The sequence below is a fragment of the Salvelinus namaycush genome, chromosome 21 (genome assembly GCF_016432855.1).
Source record: "Salvelinus namaycush isolate Seneca chromosome 21, SaNama_1.0, whole genome shotgun sequence".
Classification (NCBI taxonomy): domain Eukaryota; kingdom Metazoa; phylum Chordata; class Actinopteri; order Salmoniformes; family Salmonidae; genus Salvelinus; species Salvelinus namaycush.
The window spans coordinates 43,201,201-43,227,226 of record NC_052327.1 but is presented as its reverse complement, the minus strand read 5'-3'; the positions used below and the strand labels follow the sequence as shown (position 1 = coordinate 43,227,226).

General features: G+C 44.1%; 1 protein-coding gene across 2 annotated transcripts in view; it reads right to left on the bottom strand.

The window, feature by feature from the left end:
* The window catches only part of LOC120066388 (casein kinase I-like), a 76,012-nt gene that overhangs the window by 13,461 nt on the left and 36,525 nt on the right, over positions 1–26,026 (bottom strand). For both annotated transcript variants that reach the window (XM_039017724.1, XM_039017725.1), the window contains exons 5-10: positions 10,671–10,822; positions 10,308–10,542; positions 4,563–4,648; positions 4,119–4,203; positions 449–597; positions 42–149 (exon numbers count right to left, since the gene is read on the bottom strand). In XM_039017724.1, the coding sequence (XP_038873652.1) occupies positions 42–149; positions 449–597; positions 4,119–4,203; positions 4,563–4,648; positions 10,308–10,542; positions 10,671–10,822 (815 nt within the window). The remainder of the gene's footprint in view (positions 1–41; positions 150–448; positions 598–4,118; positions 4,204–4,562; positions 4,649–10,307; positions 10,543–10,670; positions 10,823–26,026) is intronic.

Below are 26,026 nucleotides of genomic sequence, written 5' to 3'. Positions count from 1 at the left end.
CAGAGCTGAAGTGAACTGCTGAGTGAGACTATTGTGTTTACCTGGTTCCGTAGGGGTTGTTGCTGAGAGGGCCTGTCTCTGTTAGCGTTGCTTTCTCTCGTGATGGCAGACGCACCCGAGTCCACGTTGACAGCCCCCACTGGAGTAGGCTGAGAGAAAGAGTGAAAGCGAGAGAAAGAGAGAGACTGACAGATAAACAAAAAGGCTCAAGGAAATATACATTTTTAATTCTTTCACTTGTGTTAAATTTATTTTCTACTTTTGATTTCCCAACTTTCCAGCTAGGAACGGTACACAAAGTTATTATACAAAAACATACAGGGCTGAACAGTTAGCAAGCTGCTGCTAATCAGCACATTTACTCTTCTAGTCTTTCAACAGCTGTTATATGACTATTGTATGTGAGACTACACTTATGCTATTTAGCACGTGAACGCTAGCTACTCACAATCGGTCTGCCATCCCAGTCGTAGGTGTAGTCAAAGGTGTATCCTTTGCGCTCAAGCAGCTCGGTGAACAGAGTCCTCAAATACTCGTAGTCGGGCTTCTCAAAGAAGTCCAACCGCCTCACGTAGCTCAGGTAGGTGGCCATCTCTTCTACAATGGGGCAACACAGTCAACATGGTTCAGGCAAAACAAGAGGTCCATCTAGTCATACCTGACAATTGAGTGCACTAAGGCCGCATTTTCCCCTCTACTGATGGTTTGTCACAAAAACTGCTGCTTTATTTGTAAACAGCTTGTGCACGTTATCTAAGGAAGTCTCGAGGTTTTGCTCGCCTGAGGTAAAGTATCTCATGATAAACTGTAGACCACACTATCTACCTAGAGTTTTCATCTGTATTTTTCGTAGCTGTCTACATACCACCACAGACCACCACGATGCTGGCACTAAAACCGCACTCAATGAGCTGTATTCCGCCATAAGCAAACAGGAAAATGCTCATCAAGAGGCGGCGCTCCTAGTGGCCGGGGACTTTAATTCAGGGAAACTTAAATCAGTTTTACCTCATTTCTATCAGCACGTTAAATGTACAACCAGAGGGGAAAAAAACCTTACTCCTTACTTAAAACCTTAACCTTACTCCACATACAGAGATGCGTACAAAGCTCTCCCTCGCCCTCCATTTGGCAAATCTGACCATAATTCTATCCTCCTGATTCCTGCTTACAAGTAAAAATTAAAGCAGGATGCACCAGTAACTCGGTCTATAAAAAAAGTGGTCAGATGAAGCAGATGATAAACTACAGGACTGTTTTTCTATCACAGACTGGAACATGTTCCGGGATTCTTCCGATGGCATTGAGGAGTAGACCACATCAGCCACTGGCTTTATCAATAAGTGCATCGATGACGTCGTCCCCACAGTGACTGTACGTACATACCAACCAGAAGCCATGGATTACAGGCAACATTCGAACTGAGCTAAAGGGTAGAGCTGCCGCTTTCAAGGAGTGGGACTCTAACCCGGAAGCTTATAAGAAATCCCGCTACGCCCTCCGACAAACCATCAAACAGGCAAAGGGTCAATACAGGACTAAGATCGAATCGTACTACATCGGAGCCGACGCACGTCGGATGTGGCAGGGCTTGCAAACTATTACAGACTACAAAAGGGAAGCACAGCCAAGAGCTGACCAGTGACACAAGCGAAACAACTTCTATGCTTGCTTCAAGGCAAGTAACACTGAAACATGCATGAGAGCATCAGCTGTTCCGGACGACTGAATGATCACGCTTTCTGCAGCCGATGTGAGTAAGACTTTTAAACAGGTCAACATTCACAAGGCCGCAGGGCCAGATGGATTACCAGGACGTGTACTCCCAACATGCAAGTGTCTTCACTGACATTTTCAACCTCTCCCTGTCTGAGTCTGTAATACCAACATGTTTCAAGCAGACCACCATAGTCCCTGTGCCCAAGAACACTAAGGTAACGTTCCTAAATGACTACCAACTTGTAGCACTCACGCCTGTAACCATGAAATGCTTTGAAAGGCTGGTCATGGCTCACATCAACACCATTATCCCAGAAACACTAGACCCACAATTTGCATACCGCCCCAACAGATCCACAGATGATGCAAGCTCTATTGCACTCCACACTGTCCTTTCACACCTGGACAAAAGGAACACCTATGTGAGAATGCTATTCTTTGACTACAGCTCAGTGTTCAACACCATAGTGCCCTCATAGCTCATCACTAAGATAAGGACCCTGGGACTAAACACCTCCCTCTGCAACTGGATCCTGGACTTCCTGACGAGCTGCCCCCAGGTGGTATGGGTAGGTAACAACACATCCGCCACGCTGATCCTCAACTCGGGGACCCCTCAGGGGTGCATGCTCAGTCCCCTCCTGTACTCCCTGTTCACACATTACTCCACGGCCAGGGACAACTCCAACACCAGCATTAACTTTGCCGATGACACAGCAATGGTAGGCCTGATCACCGACGAGACAGCCTATAGGGAGGTGGTCAGAGACCTGACCGTGTGGTGCAAGGACAACAACCTCTCCCTCAACGTGACCAAGACAAAGGAGATGATTGTGGACTACAGGAAAAGGAGGACTGAGCACGCCCCCATTCTCATCGGCGGGGCTGTAGTGGAGCAGGTTGAGAGCTTCAAGTTCCTTGGCATTCATGTCACCAACAAACTAACATGATCCAAGCACACCAAGACAGTCGTGAAGAGGGCACGACAAAACCTATTCCCCCTCAGGAGACTGAAAAGATTTGGCATGGGTCCTCAGATCCTCAAAAGGTTCTACAGCTGCACCAATCGAGCGCATCCTAACGGGTTGCATCACTGCCTGGTAAGGCAACTGCTCGGCCTCCGACCGCAAGGCACTACAGAGGGTAGTGCGTACAGCCCAGTACATCACCGGGGCCAAGCCGTAAAAATAGTCCAAGACTCCAGCCACCCGATTCAGACTGTTCTCTCTGCTACCGCACGGCAAGCGGTACCGGAGCGCCAAGTCTAGGTCCCAGAAGCTTCTAAACAGCTTCTACCCTCAAGCCATAAGACTGCTGAACAATTAAACAAATTGCAACCTAGACTATTTGCATTGCTGTTACTCTCGGTTTATTATCTATGCATAGTCATTTTAATGACTACCTTCATGTACATATTACTTTGACACCGGTGCCCCTGCACATTGACTCTGTACCGTTACCCCTTGTATATAGCCCCGCTATTGTTATTTACTGCTGCTCTAGAATTATTTGTTATTCTTATCTATTCATTTTTTGTTGTTATTTTCTTAAAACTGCATTGTTAGTTAAGGGCTTGTAAGTAAGCATTTCACTGTAAGGTCTACACTTGTTGTATTCGGCTCATGTGACAAATCAAATTTGATTTATATAGCAAATGTGCCCACTCTGGTTTTGGCACATGCTCTTTAGCCAATAGCTTGCAGATACAGTGCAGGTAGGCTACCTACATTATGAGATTATTATGGATAAGAGCGATATTATTTGTATCTGTCAAACGGCAGCCAAGCATCAATCATGTGACCAGAACAAGACCCTCGCTATTTATTGGAAAATGAGCATCAAGCTCATCACCTTTCACATTCACACTCTGTGAAGTTCTCATAACGTATTTAATCTGTAGCCTAATAAACTGCATGCTTTCCCGAGTCGTGTATGGTGTGGGAGGACCACACAACATATTGCGTGACTACTTCGATATGATGGTTATTATATCAATATTTGCAAATGTTTCGTATAATGAATTTTTACCGACCCAAAAAGATACCACCATGTCAAACGAACAAATTGTCTGTCGGCATTTCTAAAATTGAACCGGCAGTTCCTGTTTCCATCAGCCCAGTTGTGACATTTTTCATGCGACAGCTAAATTCATCTGCATGAAAAGGTTGGATGGAAACGTGGTGTCTTGCAAATACATGCTCTTTCATTCACTCTCCAATGCGCCTGTCCTTCAAGAAGCATCTTCTGCTCACTTAAGCCCATTTCTAAGTCCAGCTCGCTCTTGATTATTCTATTGCGATTACTAACTGCCATAACATGCAGTGCAAAGTGTGTGTTCTAGGAAATGTAACCATTTCAAAGGCATGCACTAGTGTCAGGGTGGAAGATTGGCACAATACCTGGAAAGCTTTCACAGAGGACCTCGATGGGAGTGTTGCGCTTGGTGTCGCCAATCTTCTGGTATCGCTCTTTCAGGGTGTCAGCCTGTAGGTAGAAGACACAAATTGAGTCCAAACACACCTTTTCCATCTTTTCTCCCTCCCTTCACCCCAATGTTACATTTCGCTTTCCCTCCTCCTAGCCAGTCTTTCAATCACCCACTTTATCGCTCCTGTGCTTCCTTCAGGTGAACATTCCTTCTCTCTCTCCCTCCTTGAATCACAACTAGTAGCGCATCACACTCTAACATCTGGGTAAAGTTCATTATAAGGGCACATCATAGAAAAATGCTTCGCAAACAACAAACAAAAACAAGCATTTCTTATTGGACGAGCTCAGATAGTACCCCCCCATTTTGTGCCTACTGAACATGACCCAGCTGACATCATGCCTAGCTCCCCTACCTTGAGTCCTTGCCACGGCAGACTCCCTCGTAGGAAATACATGAACATGTGGCCCAGGGCTTCCAGGTCATCCCGTCGACTTTGCTCTGAAACAAAAAGGGAGGGGTGTCCGTTTTCAGCTGTGACCAATATATAGCCTATCTACCATACTCCTGTGTTGGAGGTCTCGCTCCACACACATCTCCACACGTCAAAAGATTATTTGTACCATTTTCTACATTGAAGAATACTAGTGAAGACATCAAAACTATGAAAAAACACACATGGACTCAATTAGCATATTTTAGAATATTCAAAGTAGCCACTCTTTGCCTTGATGACAGCTTTGCACACACTTGGCATTCTCTCAACCATCTTCACCTGGAATGCTTTTCCAACAGTCTTGAAGGATTTCCCACATATGCTGAGCACTTGTTGGCTGCTTGTCCTTCACCAACTCATACCAAACCATCTCAATTGGGTTGAGGTAGGGTGATTGTGGAGGCCAGGTCATCTGATGCAGCACTCCATCTTGGTCAAATAGCCCTTCCACAGCCTGGAGGTGTGATAGGCAATTGTCCCGTTCAAAAACAAATTATAGTCCCACTAAGCACAAACCAGAAGGGATGGCGTATTGCTGCTGAAAGCTGTGGTAGCCATGGGGGTTTAGTGTGCCTTGAATTATAAATAAATCATTGACAGTGTCACCAGCAAAGTATCCCCACACCATGATACCTCCTCCTCCATGCTTCACGGTGGGAACCACACATGCAGAAATCATCCGTTCACCTACACTGCGTCTCACAAAAACACAGCGGTTGGAACCAAAAATCTCAAATTTGGACTCATCAGACCAAAGGACAGATTTCCACCAATCTACTGTCCATTGCTTGTGTTCCTTGGCCCAAGCAAGTCTTCTTATTGGTGTCCTTTAGTAGTGGTTTCTTTGCAGCAATTCGAACATGAAGGCCTGATTCCCGCATTCTCCTCTGAACAGTTGATGTTGAGATGTGTCTGTTACTTGAACTCTGTGAAGCATTTATTTGGGCTGCCATTTCTGAGGCTGGTAACTGTAATGAACTTATCCTTTGCAGCAGATGTAACGCTGCATCTTCCTTTCCTGTGGCGGTCCTCATGAGCCAGTTTCATCATGGAGCTTGACGGTTTTTGCAACTGCAGGAAGAATCTTTCAAAGTTCTTGACATTTTCCAGATGACTGACCTTCATGTCTTAAAAGTAATGACGGACTGTCATTATTCTTGGCTTATTTGAGCTGTTCATGCCATAATATGGACTTTTTATTTTACTAAATAGGGCTATCTTCTGCATATCACCCCTACCTTGTCACAGCACAAGTGGCTCAAACGCATTAAGAAAATCAATTCCTCAAAATGTACTTTTAACAAGGCACACCAGTTAATTGAAATGCATTCCACTTCATGAAGCTGGATGAGAGAAGGCCAAGTGTGCAAAACTGTCATCAAGGCAAAGGGTGCCTACTTTGAAGAATCTCAAATATAAAATACACACTTTTTTGGTTACTACATGATTTCATAGTTTGTGTCTTTATGTCTGAGTAGGTGTGCCCAAACTTTTGACTGGTACTGTATATCTATCTAAACTCAGCAAAAAAAGAAACGTCCTCTGACAGTCAACTGCGTTTATTTTCAACAAACTTAACATGTGTAAATATTTGTATGAACATAACAAGATACAACAACTGAGACACACTGAACAAGTTCCACAGACATGTGACTAACAGAAATGTAATAATGTGTTCCTGAACAAAGGGGGGGGGGGGGGGGGGGGTCAAAAATGAAAAGTAAGTCACTATCTGGTGTGGCCACCAGCTGCATTAAGTACTGCAGTGCATTTACTCCTCATGGACTGCACCAGATTTGCCTGTTCTTGCTGCGAGATGATACCCCACTCTTCCACCAAGGCACCTGCAAGTTCCCAGACATTTCTGGGGGGAATGGCCCTAGCCCTCACCCTCCGATCCAACAGGTCCCAGACGTGCTCAAAGGGATTGAGATCCGGGCTCTTCGCTGGCCATGGCAGAACACTGACATTTCTGTCTTGCAGGAAATCACACACAGAACGAGCAGTATGGCTGGTGGCATTGTCATGCTGGAGGGTCATGTCAGGATGAGCCTGCAGGAAGGGTACCACATGAGGGAGGACGATGTCTTCCCTTTAACGCATAGCGTTGAGATTGCCTGCAATGACAACAAGCTCAGTCCGATGATGCTGTGACACACCGCCCCAGGCCATGACGGACCCTCCATCTCCAAATCGATCCCGCTCCAGAGTACAGGCCTCGGTGTAACGCTCATTCCCTCGACAATAAACGCGACGTCTGGTGAGGACCTGCCTTACAACAGGCCTACAAGCCCTCAGTCCAGCCTCTCTCAGCCTATTGCGTACAGTCTGAGCACTGATGGAGGGATTGTGCGTTCCTTATGCAACTCGGGCAGTTGTTGTTACCATCCTGTACCTGTCCCGCAGGTGTGATGTTCAGATGTACCGATCCTGTGCAGGTGTTACACGTGGTCTACCACTGCGAGGACGATCAGCTGTCCGTTCGGTCTCCCTGTAGCGCTGTCTTAGGCGTCTCACAGTACGGACATTGCATGCCTAAGGCACGTTCATGCAGATGAGCAGGGCATATTTCTTTTGGTGTTTATCAGAGTCAGTAGAAAGGCCTCTTTAGTGTCCTAAGTTTTCATAACTGTGACCATAATTGCCTACTGTCTGTAAGCTTTGTGTCTTAACGACCGTTCCACAGGTGCATGTTCATGGTTCATTGAACAAGCATGGAAAACAGTGTTTAAACCCTTTACAATGAAGATCTGGGCATAGGTCGAGGCATAGATCTGGGGAAGGTTACCAAAAAATGTTATTTGTATTTTTATGAATTATCTTCGAAAGACAGGGTCCTGAAAAAGGGAAGTTTCTTTTTTGTGTTTTGAGTTTATATACACAGTGCCTTCGGAAAGTACTCAGACCCCTTGACTTTTTCCACATTGTTACGTTACAACCTTGTTCTAAAATCTATTAAATTAAAAAAAATCCTCAATCTACACACAATACCCCATAATGACAGAACGAAAACAGGTTTTTAGAAATGTTTCCAAATGTATTAAAGATAAAAAACAAATACCTTATTTACATAAGTATTCAGACCCTTTGCTATGAGACTCAAAATTGAGCTCAGGTACATCCTGTTTCCATTGGTCATCCTTCAGATGTTTCTACAACTTGATTGGAGTCCACCTGTGGTAAATTCAATTGATTGGACATGATTTGGAAAGGCACACATCTGTCTATTAAAGGTCCCACAGTTGACAGTGCTTGTCAGAGTAACAACCAAGCCATGAGGTCGAAGGAATTGCCCGTAGAGCTCCGAGACAGGATCGTGTCGAGGCATAGATCTGGGGAAGGTTACCAAAAAATGTTTGCAGCATTGAAGGTCCCCAAGAACACAGTAGCCTCCATCATTCTTAAACGGAATAAGTTGGGTAAATAATTGGGTACCAAATGAACCAATCAAAGGAGAGATCTTAGGAAAGAGTTTGAGCGGGATAAATAGAGATAAGAAACCTGGTCAGTTGTGTTACTCATCCAGGTGAATTCAAAGCACAACATCCCGAGAGGAAAGGAGATCTGAGGACATCAGGACGAGGATAGTGAGAGCACATCAGTCTGGGGATGGCCATAAAATAATCTCAAAAAGATTTGAGCTCTATCAGTCCACTGTGAGGCAAATAATTGACGAATGGAGAAGATTTAACATGACAGCAACTCGGCCTAGAAGTGGACGCCATTTCAAAATATCAGAGCTGTCATCAAGGCAAAGGGTGGCTACTTTAAAGAATCTCAAAAATAACATATTTTGATTTGTTGAACAATTTTTTGGTTACTACATGATTCCATAGCTGTAATTTCTTAGTTTTGATGTATTCAATATTATTATGCTTTTTTTTTTTCCGTCTCACATCAATCTACAGACAATACCCCATAATGACAAAGCAAAAACAGTGTGTGTGCAAATATATATATATATATTTATTTTTATTTTACTTGAAATATTCAGACCCTTTACTGAGTACTTTGTTGAAGCACCTTTGGCAGCGATTACAGCCTCGAGTCTTCTTGGGTATGACTAAGGTTGCAAAATTCCAGGAACTTTCAATAAATTCTCTGGTTTTCCAAAAATCCTGGTTGGAGGATTTCAGATTTCCTGCTCACTCCTTCCTGATACCGGGAAACCGCCTACCAGGATTTCAGGAAAACAATGTAATTTATTGAAAGTTCCTGGAATATTGCAACCCTATGTATGACACTACTAGCTTGGCAAACCTGTATTTGGGGAGTTTCTCCCATTCTTCTCTGCAGATCCTCTTAAGCTCTGTCAGGTTGTATGGGGAACGTCGCTGCACAGCTATTTTCAGGTCTCTCCAGAGATGTTTGATCAGGAAGCCACTCCTGTGTTGTCTCGGCTGTGTGCTTAGGGTCATTGTCCTGTTGGAAGGTGAAACTTCATCCCAGTCTGAAGTCCTGAGCGCTCTGGAGCAGATTTTCATCAAGGATCTCTGCACTTTGGTCGGTTCATCTTTCCCTCGATCCTGACTAGCCTCCCAGTCCCTGCCGCTGAAACACATCCCCACAGCATGATGCTGTCACCACCATGATTCACCATAGGGATGTTGCCAGGTTTCCTCCAGACGTGACGCTTGGCATTCAGGCCAGAGATCAATCTTGCTTTCATCAGACCAGAGAAACTTGTTTCTAATGGTCTGAGAGTCCTTCAGGTAACTTTTGGCAAAGTCCAAGTGGGCCGTCATGTGCCTTTTACTGAGGAGTGGCTTCCGATCTACCAAAAAGGCCTGATTGGTGGAGTGCTGCAGAGATCGTTGCCCTTCTGGAAGGTTCCCCCATCTCCACAGAGGAACTCTGTAGCTCTGTCAGAGTGACCATTGTGTTCTTGGTCACCTCTCTGACCAAGGCCCTTCTCCCCTGATTTCTCAGGTTTGGCCAGGTCTAGGAAGAGTCTTGGTGGTTCCAAACTTCTTCTATTTAAGAATGCTCGAGGCCACTTTGTTCTTGGGGATCTTCAATGCTGCAGAAATGTTTTGGTACCCTTCCCCAGATCTGTGCCTCAACACAATCCTGTCTCGGCACTCTACTGACAATTCCTTCGACCTCATTGGCTTGGTTGTTGCTCTGACATGCACTGTCAACAGTTGGACCTTATATAGACAGATGTGTGCCTTTCCAAATCAAGACCAATCAATTGAATTTACCACAGGTGGACCAATCAAGTTGTAGAAACATCAAGGATGATCAATGGAAACAGGTGGCCCCTGAGCTCAATTTCGAGTCTCATAGCAAAGGGTCTGGATACTTATGTAAATGTTTTTTTATTTGTAATAAATTTGCACACATTACTAAAAACCTGTTTTTACTTTATCATTATGGGGTATTGTGTGTAGATTGGTGAGATTTTTTAATTTATTTAATCAATTTTAGAATAAGGCTGTAATGTAACAAAATGTGGGAAAAGTCCAGGGGTCTGAATGCTTTCCGAATGCACTGTATGTACACAGGTTACAAAAATCTCAAAGGCAATGCCCTTCAAATTGTAGAGTTCAACCAATCAAATATGAGAGAGCAGCCTATACTGTATCCATGTAAGTAACACTCAGGGAAGTTGAGGCGACAAGTTAAGTTGTGTGGTAGAGGGGCGCAGTACTGTAGCCCTACCTTTTCCTAAGTGGGTGTTAATAGACATGTAGCGGGCGGTCCCTGTGAGGCTCTTGTGTTCCCTGTAGGGGATGTGTTTTTTGGTCTCGGGGTCGATGTACTCTTTGGCCAGGCCAAAGTCAATTATGTGGATGATGTGCTCCTGCTTGTGCCCCTGCCGCCCGATGAGGAAGTTCTCTGGCTTCACGTCTCGGTAGATGAGGTTCTTGGAGTGGACGTACTCCATCCGGGATAGCTGAGGAGTGGAGAAGTGTGTGACAGTCAAACAGATGCACAAGTGGACACACTGGCAAATACAATCAGAACAGACACATAATTATTGAAAACAAGATTCTTCGTAATTTGGATGCTAACTGAACTTACCAGCTGAATAGCCATCATCAAAACGGTCTTAAGAGAGAAGGTCCTGTCACAAAGGTCAAAGAGGTCTTCTAGACTGGGACCCAGCAGCTCCAACACCATGGCATTGTATTTCCCACAAGGCCCAAAGTAGAAGACCTGAGGAAGACCCTCCGCTGAGAGAGAACGATAGATGGAGAGAGAAGTCACATTTAAACTGAATCCACTTATCAGTTGATAATCATATGAGCAGCATAATTTGGAGTTCAGATTATGCAGAGTGTTCATATTTTTTTTGTATATGCGTGAGGTCATGGCAGTAGACTTCACATGTCCATTTGACGCTCTACCTGTAATTACACTGAACAAAAATATAATAAGCAACAATTTCAAAGATTTTACTGAGTTACAGCTCATATGACGACATCAGTCAAATAAATTCATTAGGCCCTAGTCAATGGATTTCACATGACTGGGAATACAGATATGCATCTGATGGTGAAAGATGGCTTAAAAAACAAAAAATGGTCCTCACAATGAACCTCAGGATCTCATCATGGAATTTTTGTGCATTAAAATTGGCATAGATAAAATGCAATTGTGTTCGTTGCTGGAAACACGTCGGCACTTCCGGCGCCAACAGAGATGGCCGCCTCGCTTCGCGTTCCTAGTAGACTATGCAGTATTTTGTTTTTTTACGTGTTATTTCTTACATTGGTACCCCAGGTAATCTTAGGTTTTATTACATACAGTCGGGAGGAACTACTGGATATAAGAGCAACGTCAACTCACCATCATTACGACCAAGAATACGACTTTCCCGAAGCGGATCCTGTGTTTTGCCCACCACCCAGGACAATGGATCGGATCCCAGCCGGCAAACCAAAACAACGACGTCGTAAAAGGGGCAGACGAAGCGGTCTTCTGGTCAGGCTCCGGAGACGGGCACATCGCGCACCGCTCCCGAGCATACTACTCGCCAATGTCCAGTCTCTTGACAACAAGGTTGATGAAATCCAAGCAAGGTTAGCATTCCAGAGAGACATAAGAGACTAACGTTCTTTGCTTCACGGAAACATGGCTCACTCGAGACACGCTATCGGAGTCGGTACAGCCAGCTGGTTTCTTCACGCATCGCACCGACAGAAACAAGCATCTTTCTGGTAAGAGGGGCGGGGGGGGGTATGCCTTATGATTAACGAGACGTGGTGTGATCATAACAACATACAGGAACTCAAGTCCTTCTGTTCACCTGACTTAGAATTCCTCACAATCAAATGTTGACCGCATTATCTACCAAGGGAATTCTCTTCGATTATAATCACAGCCGCATATATTCCCCCCCAAGCAGACACAGATGGCCCTGAACGAACTTTATTTGACTCTATGTAAACTGGAAACCACATATTCTGAGGCTGCATTCATTGTAGCTGGGGATTTTAACAAGGCTAATCTGAAAACAAGACTCCCTAAATTCTATCAGCATATCGATTGTGCTACCAGGGCTGGTAAAACCCTGGATCATTGTTATTCTAACTTCCGCGACGCATATAAGGCCCTCCCCCGCCCTCCTTTCGGAAAAGCTGACCACGACTCCATTTTGTTGCTCCCTGCCTATAGACAGAGACTAAAACAGGAAGCTCCCGCGCTCAGGTCTGTTCAACGCTGGTCCGACCAATCTGATTCCACGCTTCAAGACTGCTTCGATCACGTGGATTGGGATATGTTCCGCATTGCGTCAAACAACATTGATGAATACACTGATTCGGTGAGCGAGTTTATTAGCAAGTGCATTGGCCGTACCCACAGCAACTATTAAAACATTCCCCAACCAGAAACCGTGAATTGATGGCAGCATTCGCGCAAAACTGAAAGCGCAAACCACTGCTTTTAACCAGGGCAAGGTGACCATAAACATGACCGAATACAAACAGTGTAGCTATTCCCTCCGCAAGGCAATCAAACAAGCTAAGTCCCAGTATAGAGACAAAGTAGAGTCTCAATTCAACGGCTCAGACACAAGAGGTATGTGGCAGGGTCTAGAGTCAATCACGGATTACAAAAAAAAAGCCCCGTCGCGGACCAGGATGTCTTGCTCCCAGACAGACTAAAGAACTTTTTTGTTCGCTTTGAGGACAATACAGTGCTACTGACACGGCCCGCTACCAAAACCTGCAGACTCTCCTTCACTGCAGCCGACGTGAGTAAAACATTTAAACGTGTTAACCCTCGCAAGGCTGCAGGCCCAGACGGAATCGCCAGCCGCGTCCTCAGAGCATGCGCAGACCAGCTGGCTGGTGTGTTTACGGACATATTCAATCAATCCTTATCCCAGTCTGCTGTTCCCACATGCTTCAAGAGGGCCACCATTGTTCCTGTTCCCAAGAAAGCTAAGGTAACTGAGCTAAACGACTACCGCCCCGTAGCACTCATTTCCGTCATCATGAAGTGCTTTGAGAGACTAGTCAAGGACCATATCACCTCCACCCTACCTGACACCCTAGACCCACTCCAATTTGCTTACCGCCCCAATAGGTCCACAGACGACGCAATTGCAACAACACTGCACACTGCCATAACCCATCTGGACAAGAGGAATACCTATGTGAGAATGCTGTTCATCGACTACAGCTCAGCATTTAACACCATAGTACCCTCCAAACTCATCATCAAGCTCGAGACCCTGGGTCTCGACCCCGCCCTGTGCAACTGGGTACTGGACTTCCTGACGGGCCGCCCCCAGGTGGTGAGGGCAGGAAACAACATCTCCACCCCGCTGATCCTCAACACTGGGGCCCCACAAGGGTGCGTTCTGAGCCCTCTCCTGTACTCCCTGTTCACCCACGACTGCGTGGCCATGCACGCCTCCAACTCAATCATCAAGTTTGCAGACACTACAGTGGTAGGCTTGATTACCAACAACGACGAGACGGCCTACAGGGAGGAGGTGAGGGCCCTCGGAGTGTGGTGTCAGGAAAATAACCGCACACTCAACGTCAACAAAACAAAGGAGATGATCGTGGACTTCAGGAAACAGCAAAGTGAGCACCCCCCTATCCACATCGACGGGACAGTAGTGGAGAGAGTATTAAGTTTTAAGTTCCACGGCGTACACATCACGGACAAACTGAAATGGTCCACCCATACAGACAGCGTGGTGAAGAAGGCGCAGCAGCGCATCTTCAACCTCAGGAGGCTGAAGAAATTTGGCTTGTCACCAAAAGCGCTCACAAACTTTTACAGATGCACAATCGAAAGCATCCTGTCGGGCTGTATCACCACCTGGTACGGTAACTGCTCCGCCCACAACCGGAAGGCTCTCCAGAGGGTAGTGAGGTCCGCACAACGCATCACCGGGGGCAAACTACCTGCCCTCCAGGACACCTACACCACCCGATGTCACAGGAAGGCCATAAAGATCATCAAGGACAACAACCACCCGAGTCACTGCCTGTTCACCCCGCTATCATCCAGAAGGCGAGGTCAGTACAGGTGCATCAAAGCAGGGACCGAGAGACTGAAAAACAGCTTCTATCTCAAGGCCATCCGACTGTTAAACAGCCACCGCTAACATTGAGTGGCTGCTGCCATACATGTAAATAATGTATCACTAGCCACTTTAAACAATGCCACTTAATATAATGTTTACATACCCTACATTACTCATCTCATATGTATATACTGTACTCGATACCATCTACTGCATCTTGCCTATGCCGTTCTGTACCATCACTCATTCATATATCTTGATGTACATATTCTTCATCCCTTTACACTTGTGTGTATAAGGTAGCTGTTGTGAAATTGTTAGGTTAGATTACTCGTTGGTTATTACTGCATTGTCGGAACTAGAAGCACAAGCATTTCGCTACCCTTGCATTAAGATCTGCTAACCATGAGTATGTGACAAATAAAATTTGATAGCTTATGCCTGCCCATACCATAAACCCACTGCCACCACGGGGCACTTTGTTTACAACGTTGATATCAGCAAACCGCTCGCCAACACGATGCCGATGCATGGTCTGCGGTTGTGAGGCCGGTTGGATGTACTGCCAAATTCTCTAAAACATTGGAAACGGGTTATTGTAGAGAATATAACATTACATTCTCTGGCAACAGCTCTGGTGAACATTCCTGCAGTCAGCATGCCAATTGTACGCTCCCTCAAAATGAGACATCTGTGTCATTGTGTTGTGTGACAAAACTGCACATTTTAGAGTAGCCTTTTATTGTCCCCAGCACAAAGTGCACCTGTGTAATGATCATGCTGTTTAATCAGCTTCTTGATATGCCACACACGTCTTGGCAAAGGAGAATTGCTCACTAATAAGGATGTAAACAAATTTCTACAGAACATTTGAGAGGAAAACGCTTTTTGTGCGTATGAAAAATCTTTGGTATGTTTTGTTTTGGCTCATGAAACCAACACTTTACATGTTGCATTTATATATATTTTAAATGTAGTTTGTCTTAGTCACATGCAGGACTTGTGCAAATTATAACTACTGCTCGTCTCAGCACTTCACAGGTGGCATCTAAAGAAGGCCCAAGCTGTTAGGTTGGGGTTTGTCATGTCGCAGTGTTGTACCGAATTGTATGTTGCAGCCATTGGAGGCCATCTGCTGTATCCATCTCAGGAGGAACAGAGGGGGATGCTGCCCAGAGGAACCTGGGGAAGCTAATAATAAGGGTCATGAAACTCAACTAGAACCTCCTTTTCCATAGCCAGTAGCACAAAACAATTCGACAGTAGAGGAGAATTTTTGCTAAAACCGATTAATAACGGAGAAGCTTGCGGCAAGCTGATAAATTGCATGGGGTGGAGGGATACAATTTGGTAATTCTAGAGTGGATAAATCTGTTGGGATTACAACCTGACAAAAACATCACTGGTGTGAGGTTTCTTGAACGAGCTGAGCCCAGCTTTGTTTAACACTTAATTGGTTACTACATGATTCCATGTGTGTTATTTCAGAGTTTTGATGACTGCACTATTATTCTACAATGTAGAAAATAGTAAAAATAAAGAAAAATCATTGAATGAGTAGGTGTGTCAACTTTTGACTGGTACTGTATGTATGTATATATGTATGTATGTATGTATGTATGTACAGTTGAAGTCGGAAGTTTACATACACTTCGGATGGAGTCATTAAAACTAATTTTTCAACCACTCCACAAATTTCTTGTTAACAAACTATAGTTTTGGCAAGTCGGTTAGTACATCTACTTTGTGCCTGACAAGTAATTTTTACAACAATTGTTTACAGATTATTTCACTTATAATTCACTGTATCACAATTCCAGTGGGTCAGAAGTTTGCATACACTAAGTTGACTGTGCCTTCAAACAGCTTGGAAAATTCCATAAAATGATGTCATGGCTTTAGAAGCTTCTGGTAGGCTAATTGACATCATTTGAGTCAATTGGAGGTGTACCTGTGGATGTATTTCAAGGCTCCCACCATTAGCTCTGACAAATTGAAAACCCTAGTCATTGGCGACTCCATTACCCGCAGTATTAGACTTAAAACAAATCACCCAGCGATCATACACTGTTTACCAGGGGGCAGGGCTACCGACGTTAAGGCTAATCTGAAGATGGTGCTGGCTAAAGCTAAAACTGGCGAGTGTAGAGAGTATAGAGATATTGTTATCCACGTCGGCACCAACGATGTTGGGATGAAACAGTCAGAGGTCACCAAGCGCAACATAGCTTCAGCGTGTAAATCAGCTAGAAAGATGTGTCGGCATCGAGTAATTGTCTCTGGCCCCCTCCCAGTTAGGGGGAGTGACGAGCTCGACAGCAGTCTCACAACTCTATCGCTGGTTGAAAACTGTTTTCTGCCCCTCCCAAAAGATAGAATTTGTAGATAATTGGCCCTCTTTCTGGGACTCACCCACAAACAGGACCAAGCCTGACCTGCTGAGGAGTGACGGACTCCATCCTAGCTGGAGGGGTGCTCTCATCTTATCTACCAACATAGACAGGGCTCTAACTCCTCTAGCTCCACAATGAAATAGGGTGCAGGCCAGGCAGCAGGCTGTTAGCCAACCTGCCAGCTTAGTGGAGTCTGCCACTAGCATTGTCAGTGTAGTCAGCTCAGCCATCCCCATTGAGACTGTGTCTGTGCCTTGACCTAGGTTGGGCAAAACTAAACATGGCGATGTTCGCCTTACCAATCTCATTAGGATAAAGACCTCCTCCATTCCTGCCATTATTGAAAGAGATCGTGATACCTCACGGTATACAGAAAATACCCGAGCTCTGAAGCAAGCTTCCAGAAAATTGGAACGGAAATGGCGCCACACCCTCACTGCTGCTCGATCATCCTACTTTTCCAACTTAATTGAGGGAAATAAGAACAATCCAAAATGTCTTTTTGATACTGTTGCAAAGCTAACTAAAAAGCAGCATTCCCCAAAAGAGGATGGCTTTCACTTCAGCAGTAATAAATTCATGAACTTCTTTGAGGAAAAGATCATGATCATTAGAAAGCAAATTACGGACTCCTCTTTAAATCTGCGTATTCCTCCAAAGCTCAGTTGTCCTGGATCTGCACAGCTCCGCCAGGGCCTGGGATCGGGAGAGACACTTAAGTGTTTTAATACTATATCTCTTGACACAATGATGAAAATAATCATGGCCTCTAAACCTTCAAGCTGCATACTGGATCCTATTCGAACTAAACTACTGAAAGAGCTGCTTCATGTGCTTGGCCCTCCTATGTTGAACATAATAAACGGCTCTCTATCCACCGGATGTGTACCAAACTCACTAAAAGTGGCAGTAATAAAGCCTCTCTTGAAAAAGCCAAACCTTGACCCGGGAAATATAAAAAACTATCGGCCTATATCGAATCTTCCATTCCTCTCAAAAAATTTTGAAAAAGCTGTTGCGCAGCAACTCACTGCCTTCCTGAAGACAAACAATGTATACGAAATGCTTCAGTCTGGTTTTAGACCCCATCATAGCACCGAGACTGCACTTGTGAAGGTGGTAAATGACCTTTTAATGGCGTCAGACCGAGGCTCTGCATCTGTCCTCGTGCTACTAGACCTTAGTGCTGCCTTTGACACCATCGATCACCACATTCTTTTGGAGAGACTGGAAACCCAAATTGGTCTACATGGACAAGTTCTGGCCTGGTTTAGATCTTATCTGTCGGAAAGATATCAGTTTGTCTCTGTGAATGGTTTGTCCTCTGACAAATCAACTGTACATTTCGGTGTTCCTCAAGGTTCCGTTTTAGGACCACTATTGTTTTCACTATATATTTTACCTCTTGGGGATGTCATTCGAAAACATAATGTTAACTTTCACTGCTATGCGGATGACACACAGCTGTACATTAATGAAACATGGTGAAGCCCCAAAATTGCCCTCGCTAGAAGCCTGTGTTTCAGACATAAGGAAGTGGATGGCTGAAAACGTTCTACTTTTAAACTCGGACAAAACAGAGATGCTTGTTCTAGGTCCCAAGAAACAAAGAGATCTTCTGTTAAATCTGACAATTAATCTTGATGGTTGTAAAGTCGTCTCAAATAAAACTGAAGGACTTCGGCGTTACTCTTGACCCTGATCTCTCTTTTGACGAACATATCAAGACTGTTTCAAGGACAGCTTTTTTCCATCTACGTAACATTGCAAAAATCAGAAATGTTCTGTCCAAAAATGATGCAGAAAAATTAATCCATGCATTTGTTACTTCTAGGTTAGACTACTGCAATGCTCTACTTTCCGGCTACCCGGATAAAGCACTAAATAAACTTCAGTTAGTGCTAAATACGGCTGCTAGAATCCTGACTAGAACCAAGAAATTTGATCATATTACTCCAGTGCTAGCTTCCCTACACTGGCTTCCTGTTAAGGCAAGGGCTGATTTCAAGGTTTTACTGTTAACCTATAAAGCGTTACATGGACTTGCTCCTACCTATCTTTCCGAGTTGGTCCTGCCATACATACCTACACGTACGCTACGGTCACAAGACGCAGGCCTCCTAATTGTCCCTAGAATTTCTAAGCAAACAGCTGGAGGCAGGGCTTTCTCCTATAGATCTCCATTTTTATGGAATGGTCTGCCTACCCATGTGAGAGACGCAGACTCGGTCTCAACCTTTAAGTCTTTACTGAAGACTTATCTCTTCAGTAGGTCATATGATTGAGTGTAGTCTGGCCCAGGAGTGTGAATGTGAACGGAAAGGCTCTGGAGCAACGAACCGCCCTTGCTGTCTCTGCCTGGCCGGTTCCCCTCTCTCCACTGGGATTCTCTGCCTCTAACCCTATTACAGGGGCTGAGTCACTGGCTTACTGGTGCTCTTTCATGCCGTCCCTAGGAGGGGTGCGTCACTTGAGTGGGTTGAGTTACTGACGTGATCTTCCTGTCTGGGTTGGCGCCCCCCCTTGGTTTGTGCTGTGGTGGAGATCTTTGTGGGCTATACTCGGCCTTGTCTCAGGATTGTAAGTTGGTGGTTGAAGATATCCCTCTAGTGGTGCGGGGGCTGTGCTTTGGCAAAGTGGGTGGGGTTATATCCTTCCTGTTTGGCCCTGTCCGGGGGTATCATCAGATGGGGCCACAGTGTCTCTTGACCCCTCCTGTCTCAGCCTCCAGTATTTATGCTGCAGTAGTTTATGTGTCGGGGGGGCTAGGGTCAGTTGGTTATATCTGGAGTACTTCTCCTGTCTTATCCAGTGTCCTGTGTGAATTTAAGTATGCTCTCTCTAATTCTCTCCTTCTCTCTCTCGGAGGACCTGAGCCCTAGGACCATACGTCAGGACTACCGGGCATGATGACTCCTTGCTGTCGCCAGTCCACCTGGCCTTGCTGCTGTTCCAGTTTCAACTGTTCTGCCTGCGGTTATGGAACCCCTACCTGTCCCAGACCTGCTGTTTTCAACTCTTAATGATCGGCTATGAAAAGCCAACTGACATTTATTCCTGATTATTATTTGACCATGCTTGTCATTTATGAACATTTTGAACATCTTGGCCATGTTCTGTTATAATCTCCACCCGGCACAGCCAGAAGAGGACTGGCCACCCCTCATAGCCTGGTTCCTCTAGGTTTCTTCCTAGGTTTTGTCCTTTCTAGGGAGTTTTTCCTAGCCAACGTGCTTCTACACCTGCATTGCTTGCTGTTTGGGGTTTTAGGCTGGGTTTCTGTACAGCACTTCGAGATATTAGCTGATGTACGAAGGGCTATATAAAATAAACTATATTTGATTTCATGAAATTATATTATACGTTAAGAAGCAGAGCGGCTTGGTGGGTCATGTTTTGGAGGACGCATGACTCGACCTTCGCCTTTCCCGAGCCCGTTGGGAGTTGCAGCGATGAGACGAGACCGTAATTGGATATCACAACATTGGGGAGAAGGGGGTAAAATTACAAACAAAACGTGTGCAGAGCAAGTTGCATCCATAGTTTCCAGGTTTGGCTTCCATGTTTTAAAAGCGTTTGAAAATTAGGTGGATTAGGGCTGCACAATTAATCAAATTCACAGATTTGCATGCGATATGGATATTGCCCGCAATATATATATATATTTTTAAACACTCGCCCACGTGTAACATACGTTTCATAGTTTGCTCTGTTTTTCCCCCTCTTGCAGCTGCTTCCCACACACACACCAAGCCCCCGTCAATCAAGTAGCACAGTTCCTCCTCTTTGCTGTCAGGTCAAATGCAGTCAAGAGACTGTTCCAAACAAGAACGATGCGGCTTTCCACAATCTTTTTAAATTAGATCCTAAAAAAAATGTTAGATTTGCCAATATCTAGTAGCCCTAGTGTGTGATGACATGGTAATGTTTTAGTTGTAAAGTATTTGCTGGAAACGGTTGCTTGGGAATGACAGATCGCCTTCTCTCATTTACACAAGCATTTTGATCTACACTGAACAAAAATATAAACCACAACATTAAAGTAAAATCTTTAATTGGAGTTCCTTTAAGGAAATTTAAATTAATTCATTAGGCCCTAATCTATGGATTTTACATCTGAGAAAACAGATCTGCATCTGTTGGACACAGTCAATACCTGGTGTGACCGCCATTTGCCACAAGCAGCGTGACACAACTCCTTCGCATGTAGTTGATTGTGGCCTGCGGAATGTTGACCCACTCCTCTTCAAAGGCTGTGAGAAGTTGCTGGATATTGGTGGGAACTGGAACACGCTGTCGTACACATCTATCCAAAGCATCCCAAACACGCTCAATGAGTGACATGTCTAGTAAGTATGTAGGCCATGGAAGAACTGGGACATTTTCAGCTTCCAGGAATTGTGTAAAGATCCTTGCGACATGGATGCATTATCGCGTGCATTATCATGCTGAAACATGAGGTGATGGCGGCGGATGAATGGGATGACAATAGTGACGAGATCCTGAGGCCCATCTCTGTGCATTCAAATTGCCATTGATAAAATGCAAATGTGTTCTTTGGCCGTAGCTTGCCTGCCCATATTATAAACACCACCGCGACCATGGGGCACTCCTCACAACTTTGACATCAGCAAATCGCTTGCCCATGCAACTCCATAAAACGCTGTCTGCCATCTGCCAGTTGAAACCGGGATTCATCCAAGCAGAGCACACTTCTCCAGTGTGCCAGTGGCCATCGAAAGTCAGCATTTACCCACTGAAGTTGGTTACAACATCGAACTGCAATCAGGTCAAGACCCTGTTGAGGACGACGAGCACACAGATGAGCTTCCCTGAGACGGTTTCTGACAGCTTGTGCAGAAATTCTTCGGTTGTGCAAACCGACGGTTTCAACAGCTGTCTGGATGGCTGGTCTCAGAAGGTCCCGCAGGTGAAGAAGCCGGATGTGGAGATGCTCACTAACAGGGATGTAAAAATATGCTTAAATGTACGCATGAAAAATATCTAGGATCGTTTATTTCAACTCATGAAACATGAGACCAACACATTACCCAGTGTTTATTTTTTGTTCAGTGTATATTGCAAGTCAAATCGCAATATTTGGTAAAGAAATCGGAATTAGATTTTTTGCCCATATCGTGCAGCTCTACATTCTATCCTATGCCGTACCTATAAATAAAAAAAACACTAGGGCAGGGAATTGCCAGGGACCTTCCAATACGATATTAACACGATACTTAGGTGCCGATACAGAATTGTGAAAATCGCAATACATATTGTGATTCGATACTGATTTTATTGCGATTCAATGTTGGAAACAATTTCTCACCATATGTCTGCTGCTGAGGGACAAGAGAGCCATGAGAAAACTAGTTGTTTCGGTCAGACATGAAAAGACAAATATGGAGAACAAGCTATGAAGGAGAAATACTGGCGTTTTGGTGAAGGTACAGCAAACTAGCGGTAAAACAATATCGTGAAATTTTAAAAGATACAGAGTGAAAAATAATAACCTAACTAGGGATGCACGATATTTTATTTAACCCTTACTTAACCAGGAAGGGCTCATTGAGAATTAAAATCTCTTTTTCAAGAGCGTCCTGGCCAAGATAGGCAGCACCAAGTCATTACAGAAATTACAGACAAACATGAAAAACTACAAGTAATCTAGTAAAAACCATAGAATTCACAAGAGTATAACCAAATCAAAAACAGCAATTTAAAAACATTGACAGGTCAGGGAATCAGTCAAGATCATTCATCAGTGATTTAAAAACACCAAATCGGGACAAGTTCTTCCAGTTTAAAAGCTCTTTTACCAAATTCAGTTCGGACATTTGGAACAGTTAGCAGGATAAAGTCCAGCGAACGAAGAGAGTACTCACCACAATTCTGAACAATAAAAATGCCCCCCCCAAAAAAAGGAAGTAAATCCAAAATGACTTTGTAAATAAAAGTATACCAGTGACTGAGCCTACGAGTGACTAGAGAAGGCCAAAGTGCAGTGGTGCATAAGGGTTTTGTAGTTTAAAATAAATCTCAAAGTGCCATGGTAAAGGGTGTCGATTGATCTCAAACACTGAGCGGAAGCATTCATATATAAAATATCCCCATAGTCTAGTAAAGGCATAAATGTAGCTGATACTAGCCTCCTTCTGGCTTCAAAAGAAAAATAGGCCTTGTTCCTAAAATAAAATCCCAATTTCAGCTTCAATTTTTTTGTAAGTTGTTGAATATGCAATTTAAAAGAGAGGCCGTCATCAATTAAAATGCCAAGATATTTATATGAGGTTACAACCTCAATCTCCTTGCCCTGACAGGTAGTAATAGGTGAAAGGTTCAGAGGTCTATTTCTTGCTTTAGAAAACACCATTAGTTTAGTATTGTCAGTATTGAGGATAAGCTTCAATTGACACAAGGTATGTTAAACAGTATAAAAAGCAGTTTGCAAGTTCTGGAAAGCTTTTGTAAGAGACGAGGCACAACAGTAAATAACAGTATCAGCATAAAAATGAAGTTGCGCATTTTGGATATTTGTCTAAATCATTTATATAAATAGTGAATAAGAGAGGACCAAGTACAGAGCCTTGGGGCACACCATTAAAGACAGACAATTTAACAGACATAAGCCCATCAAATTGAGTGCACTGAGTTCTATCAGACAGATAGTTAGCAAACCATGCAACTGCATGCTCTGAAAGACCTACACTCGACAATCTCTGCCTTAGTATAGCATGATCAACTGTATCAAAAGCCTTAGAGACATCAATAAAAAGAGAGAGACAGTGCTGTTTTTTGTCAAGGGCTTCAGTGATATCATTTAAAACCTTCATGGCTGCTGTAATTGTGCTATGCTTCTTCCTGAAGCCCGATTGGTACATTGATAAAGTAGAGTTAGTAAATAAAAACTCTTTTAGCTGTTCACTCACAAGGGTTTCAAGTATTTTCACCAAGGGTGACAGCTTTGAGATTGGCCTATAATTATTTAAAAGAGTTGGATCTCCCTCTTTTAAAAGTGGTAGGACAAATGCTGATTTCCAGATCTTTGGAATTTCATTACATTCCAGGGTTAGATTGAACAGATATGTAAGTGGTTCAGCTATGAAATCAGCTGCCAGATTTAAAAAGCAGGGATCCAAAAGATCAGGACCTGCAGGCTTTCTCTGATCTAAGGATTTCAGGGCTTTATGTACCACCTGCAATGAGAATGGCAAAAAGCTAAAAGTTTGACCAGTTCTCTCTGGTTCATCCACACAGGGTTGTACAGAGACAGAGGACACTGAATCAAACAGCCTACCAGATGATACAAAGTGCTCATTGAAACAATTCAGCATTTCAGATTTGTCATATACAGCAACAGAGTCCTTCAAAACACATGACGGTAATTCATTAACATTACTGTTACCAGACAGACTTAATAGCCTTCCAAAACTTTCTAGGGTCATTCAGGTTATCAGTGGTAACAGACATAAAATATTCAGACTTGGCCTTCCTGAGAAGAAAATAACACTTGTTTCGTAACTGCCTAAAAATAAGCCAATCGGCATCAGAACATAATTTCCTTGCTTTAGCCCAGGCTAGATTACGGTCGTGAATAATACAAGACAGCTCAGAAGAAAACCATGGATTATCCCGCCCTTTAACCCTGAACCTGCGGAATGGAGCATGTTTGTTTACTATTTGGAAAAAACCATCATGAAAGAATTTCCAGGCAGTTTCCACATCAGGGATAAGCTCAATCTTGCTCCAGTCAAAATAAAACAAATCATGAAAGAAAGCCTGCTCATTAAAACACTTCAAATTTCTCTTACGAATAAAATGTGGGTTTGTCTTAGGAAACTTAGTATTTCTAACCGCAACAGCACAATGGTCACTGAAATCATTACAAAAAACACCAACCGCAGAATATTTATGTGGAACATTTGTCAATATCAAATCAAATCAGGGTAGATTTATTTGGGCATTTAAGATTTGGGAGAGTTAATCAACTGGGTAAGATTCAAAGAATTACAAAACATTTTTTAAATCAGACACCGGCTTTAACCAACACCAGTTGAGATCACCAATCAAGATAATTTCACTGTAAAGAAGTTTAGACATAAAGGTGCGTCAAAGAAGAAAATGCATCACCGAGAGCAGAGGGGGGTCTATAACAGCCAATCACAGTTATAGAGAGACCCTTTGAAACCTCAATATTCAAAGCAAGAAATTCCAACTGTTTACAAATAGTTTCAGACTTTGCCACACTTACAGGGAATTTAGCTTTTACATACAGTGGGGAGAACAAGTATTTGATAACCTGCAAAATAGGCAGTGTTTCCTACTTACAAAGCATGTAGAGGTCTGTAATTTTTATCATAGGTACACTTCAACTGTGAGAGACGGAATCTAAAACAAAAATCCAGAAAATCACATTGTATGATTTTTAAGTAATTCATTTGCATTTTATTGCATGACATAAGTATTTGATACATCAGAAAAGCAGAACTTAATATTTGGTACAGAAACCTTTGTTTGCAATTACAGAGATCATATGTTTCCTGTAGTTCTTGACCAGGTTTGCACACACTGCAGCAGGGATTTTGGCCCACTCCCCCATACAGACCTTCTCCAGATCCTTCAGGTTTCGGGGCTGTCGCTGGGCAATACGGACTTTCAGCTCCATCCAAAGATTTTCTATTGGGTTCAGGTCTGGAGACTGGCTAGGCCACTCCAGGACCTTGAGATGCTTCTTACGGAGCCACTCCTTAGTTGCCCTGGCTGTGTGTTTCGGGTCGTTGTCATGCTGGAAGACCCAGCCACGACCCATCTTCAATGCTCTTAGAGGGAAGGAGGTTGTTGGCCAAGATCTCGCGATACATGGCCCCATCCATCCTCCCCTCAATACGGTGCAGTCGTCCTGTCCCCTTTGCAGAAAAGCATCCCCAAAGAATGACGTTTCCACCTCCATGCTTCACGGTTGGGATGGTGTTCTTGGGGTTGTACTCATCCTTCTTCCTCCAAACACGGCGAGTGGGAGTTTAGACCAAAAAGCTCTATTTTTGTCTCATCAGACCACATGACCTTCTCCCATTCCTCCTCTGGATCATCCAGATGGTCATTGGCAAACTTCAGACGGGCCTGGACATGCGCTGGCTTGAGCAGGGGGACCTTGCGGGCGCTGCAGGATTTTAATCCATGACGGCGTAGTGTGTTACTAATGGTTTTCTTTGAGACTGTGTTCCCAGCTCTCTTCAGGTCATTGACCAGGTCCTGCCGTGTAGTTCTGGGCTGATCCCTCACCTTCCTCATGATCATGGATGCCCCACGAGGTGAGATCTTGCATGGAGCCCCAGACCGAGGGTGATTGACCGTCATCTTGAACTTCTTCCATTTTCTAATAATTGCGCCAACAGTTGTTGCCTTCTCACCAAGCTGCTTGCATATTGTCCTGTAGCCCATCCCAGCCTTGTGCAGGTCTACTATTTTATCCCTGATGTCCTTACACAGCTCTCTGG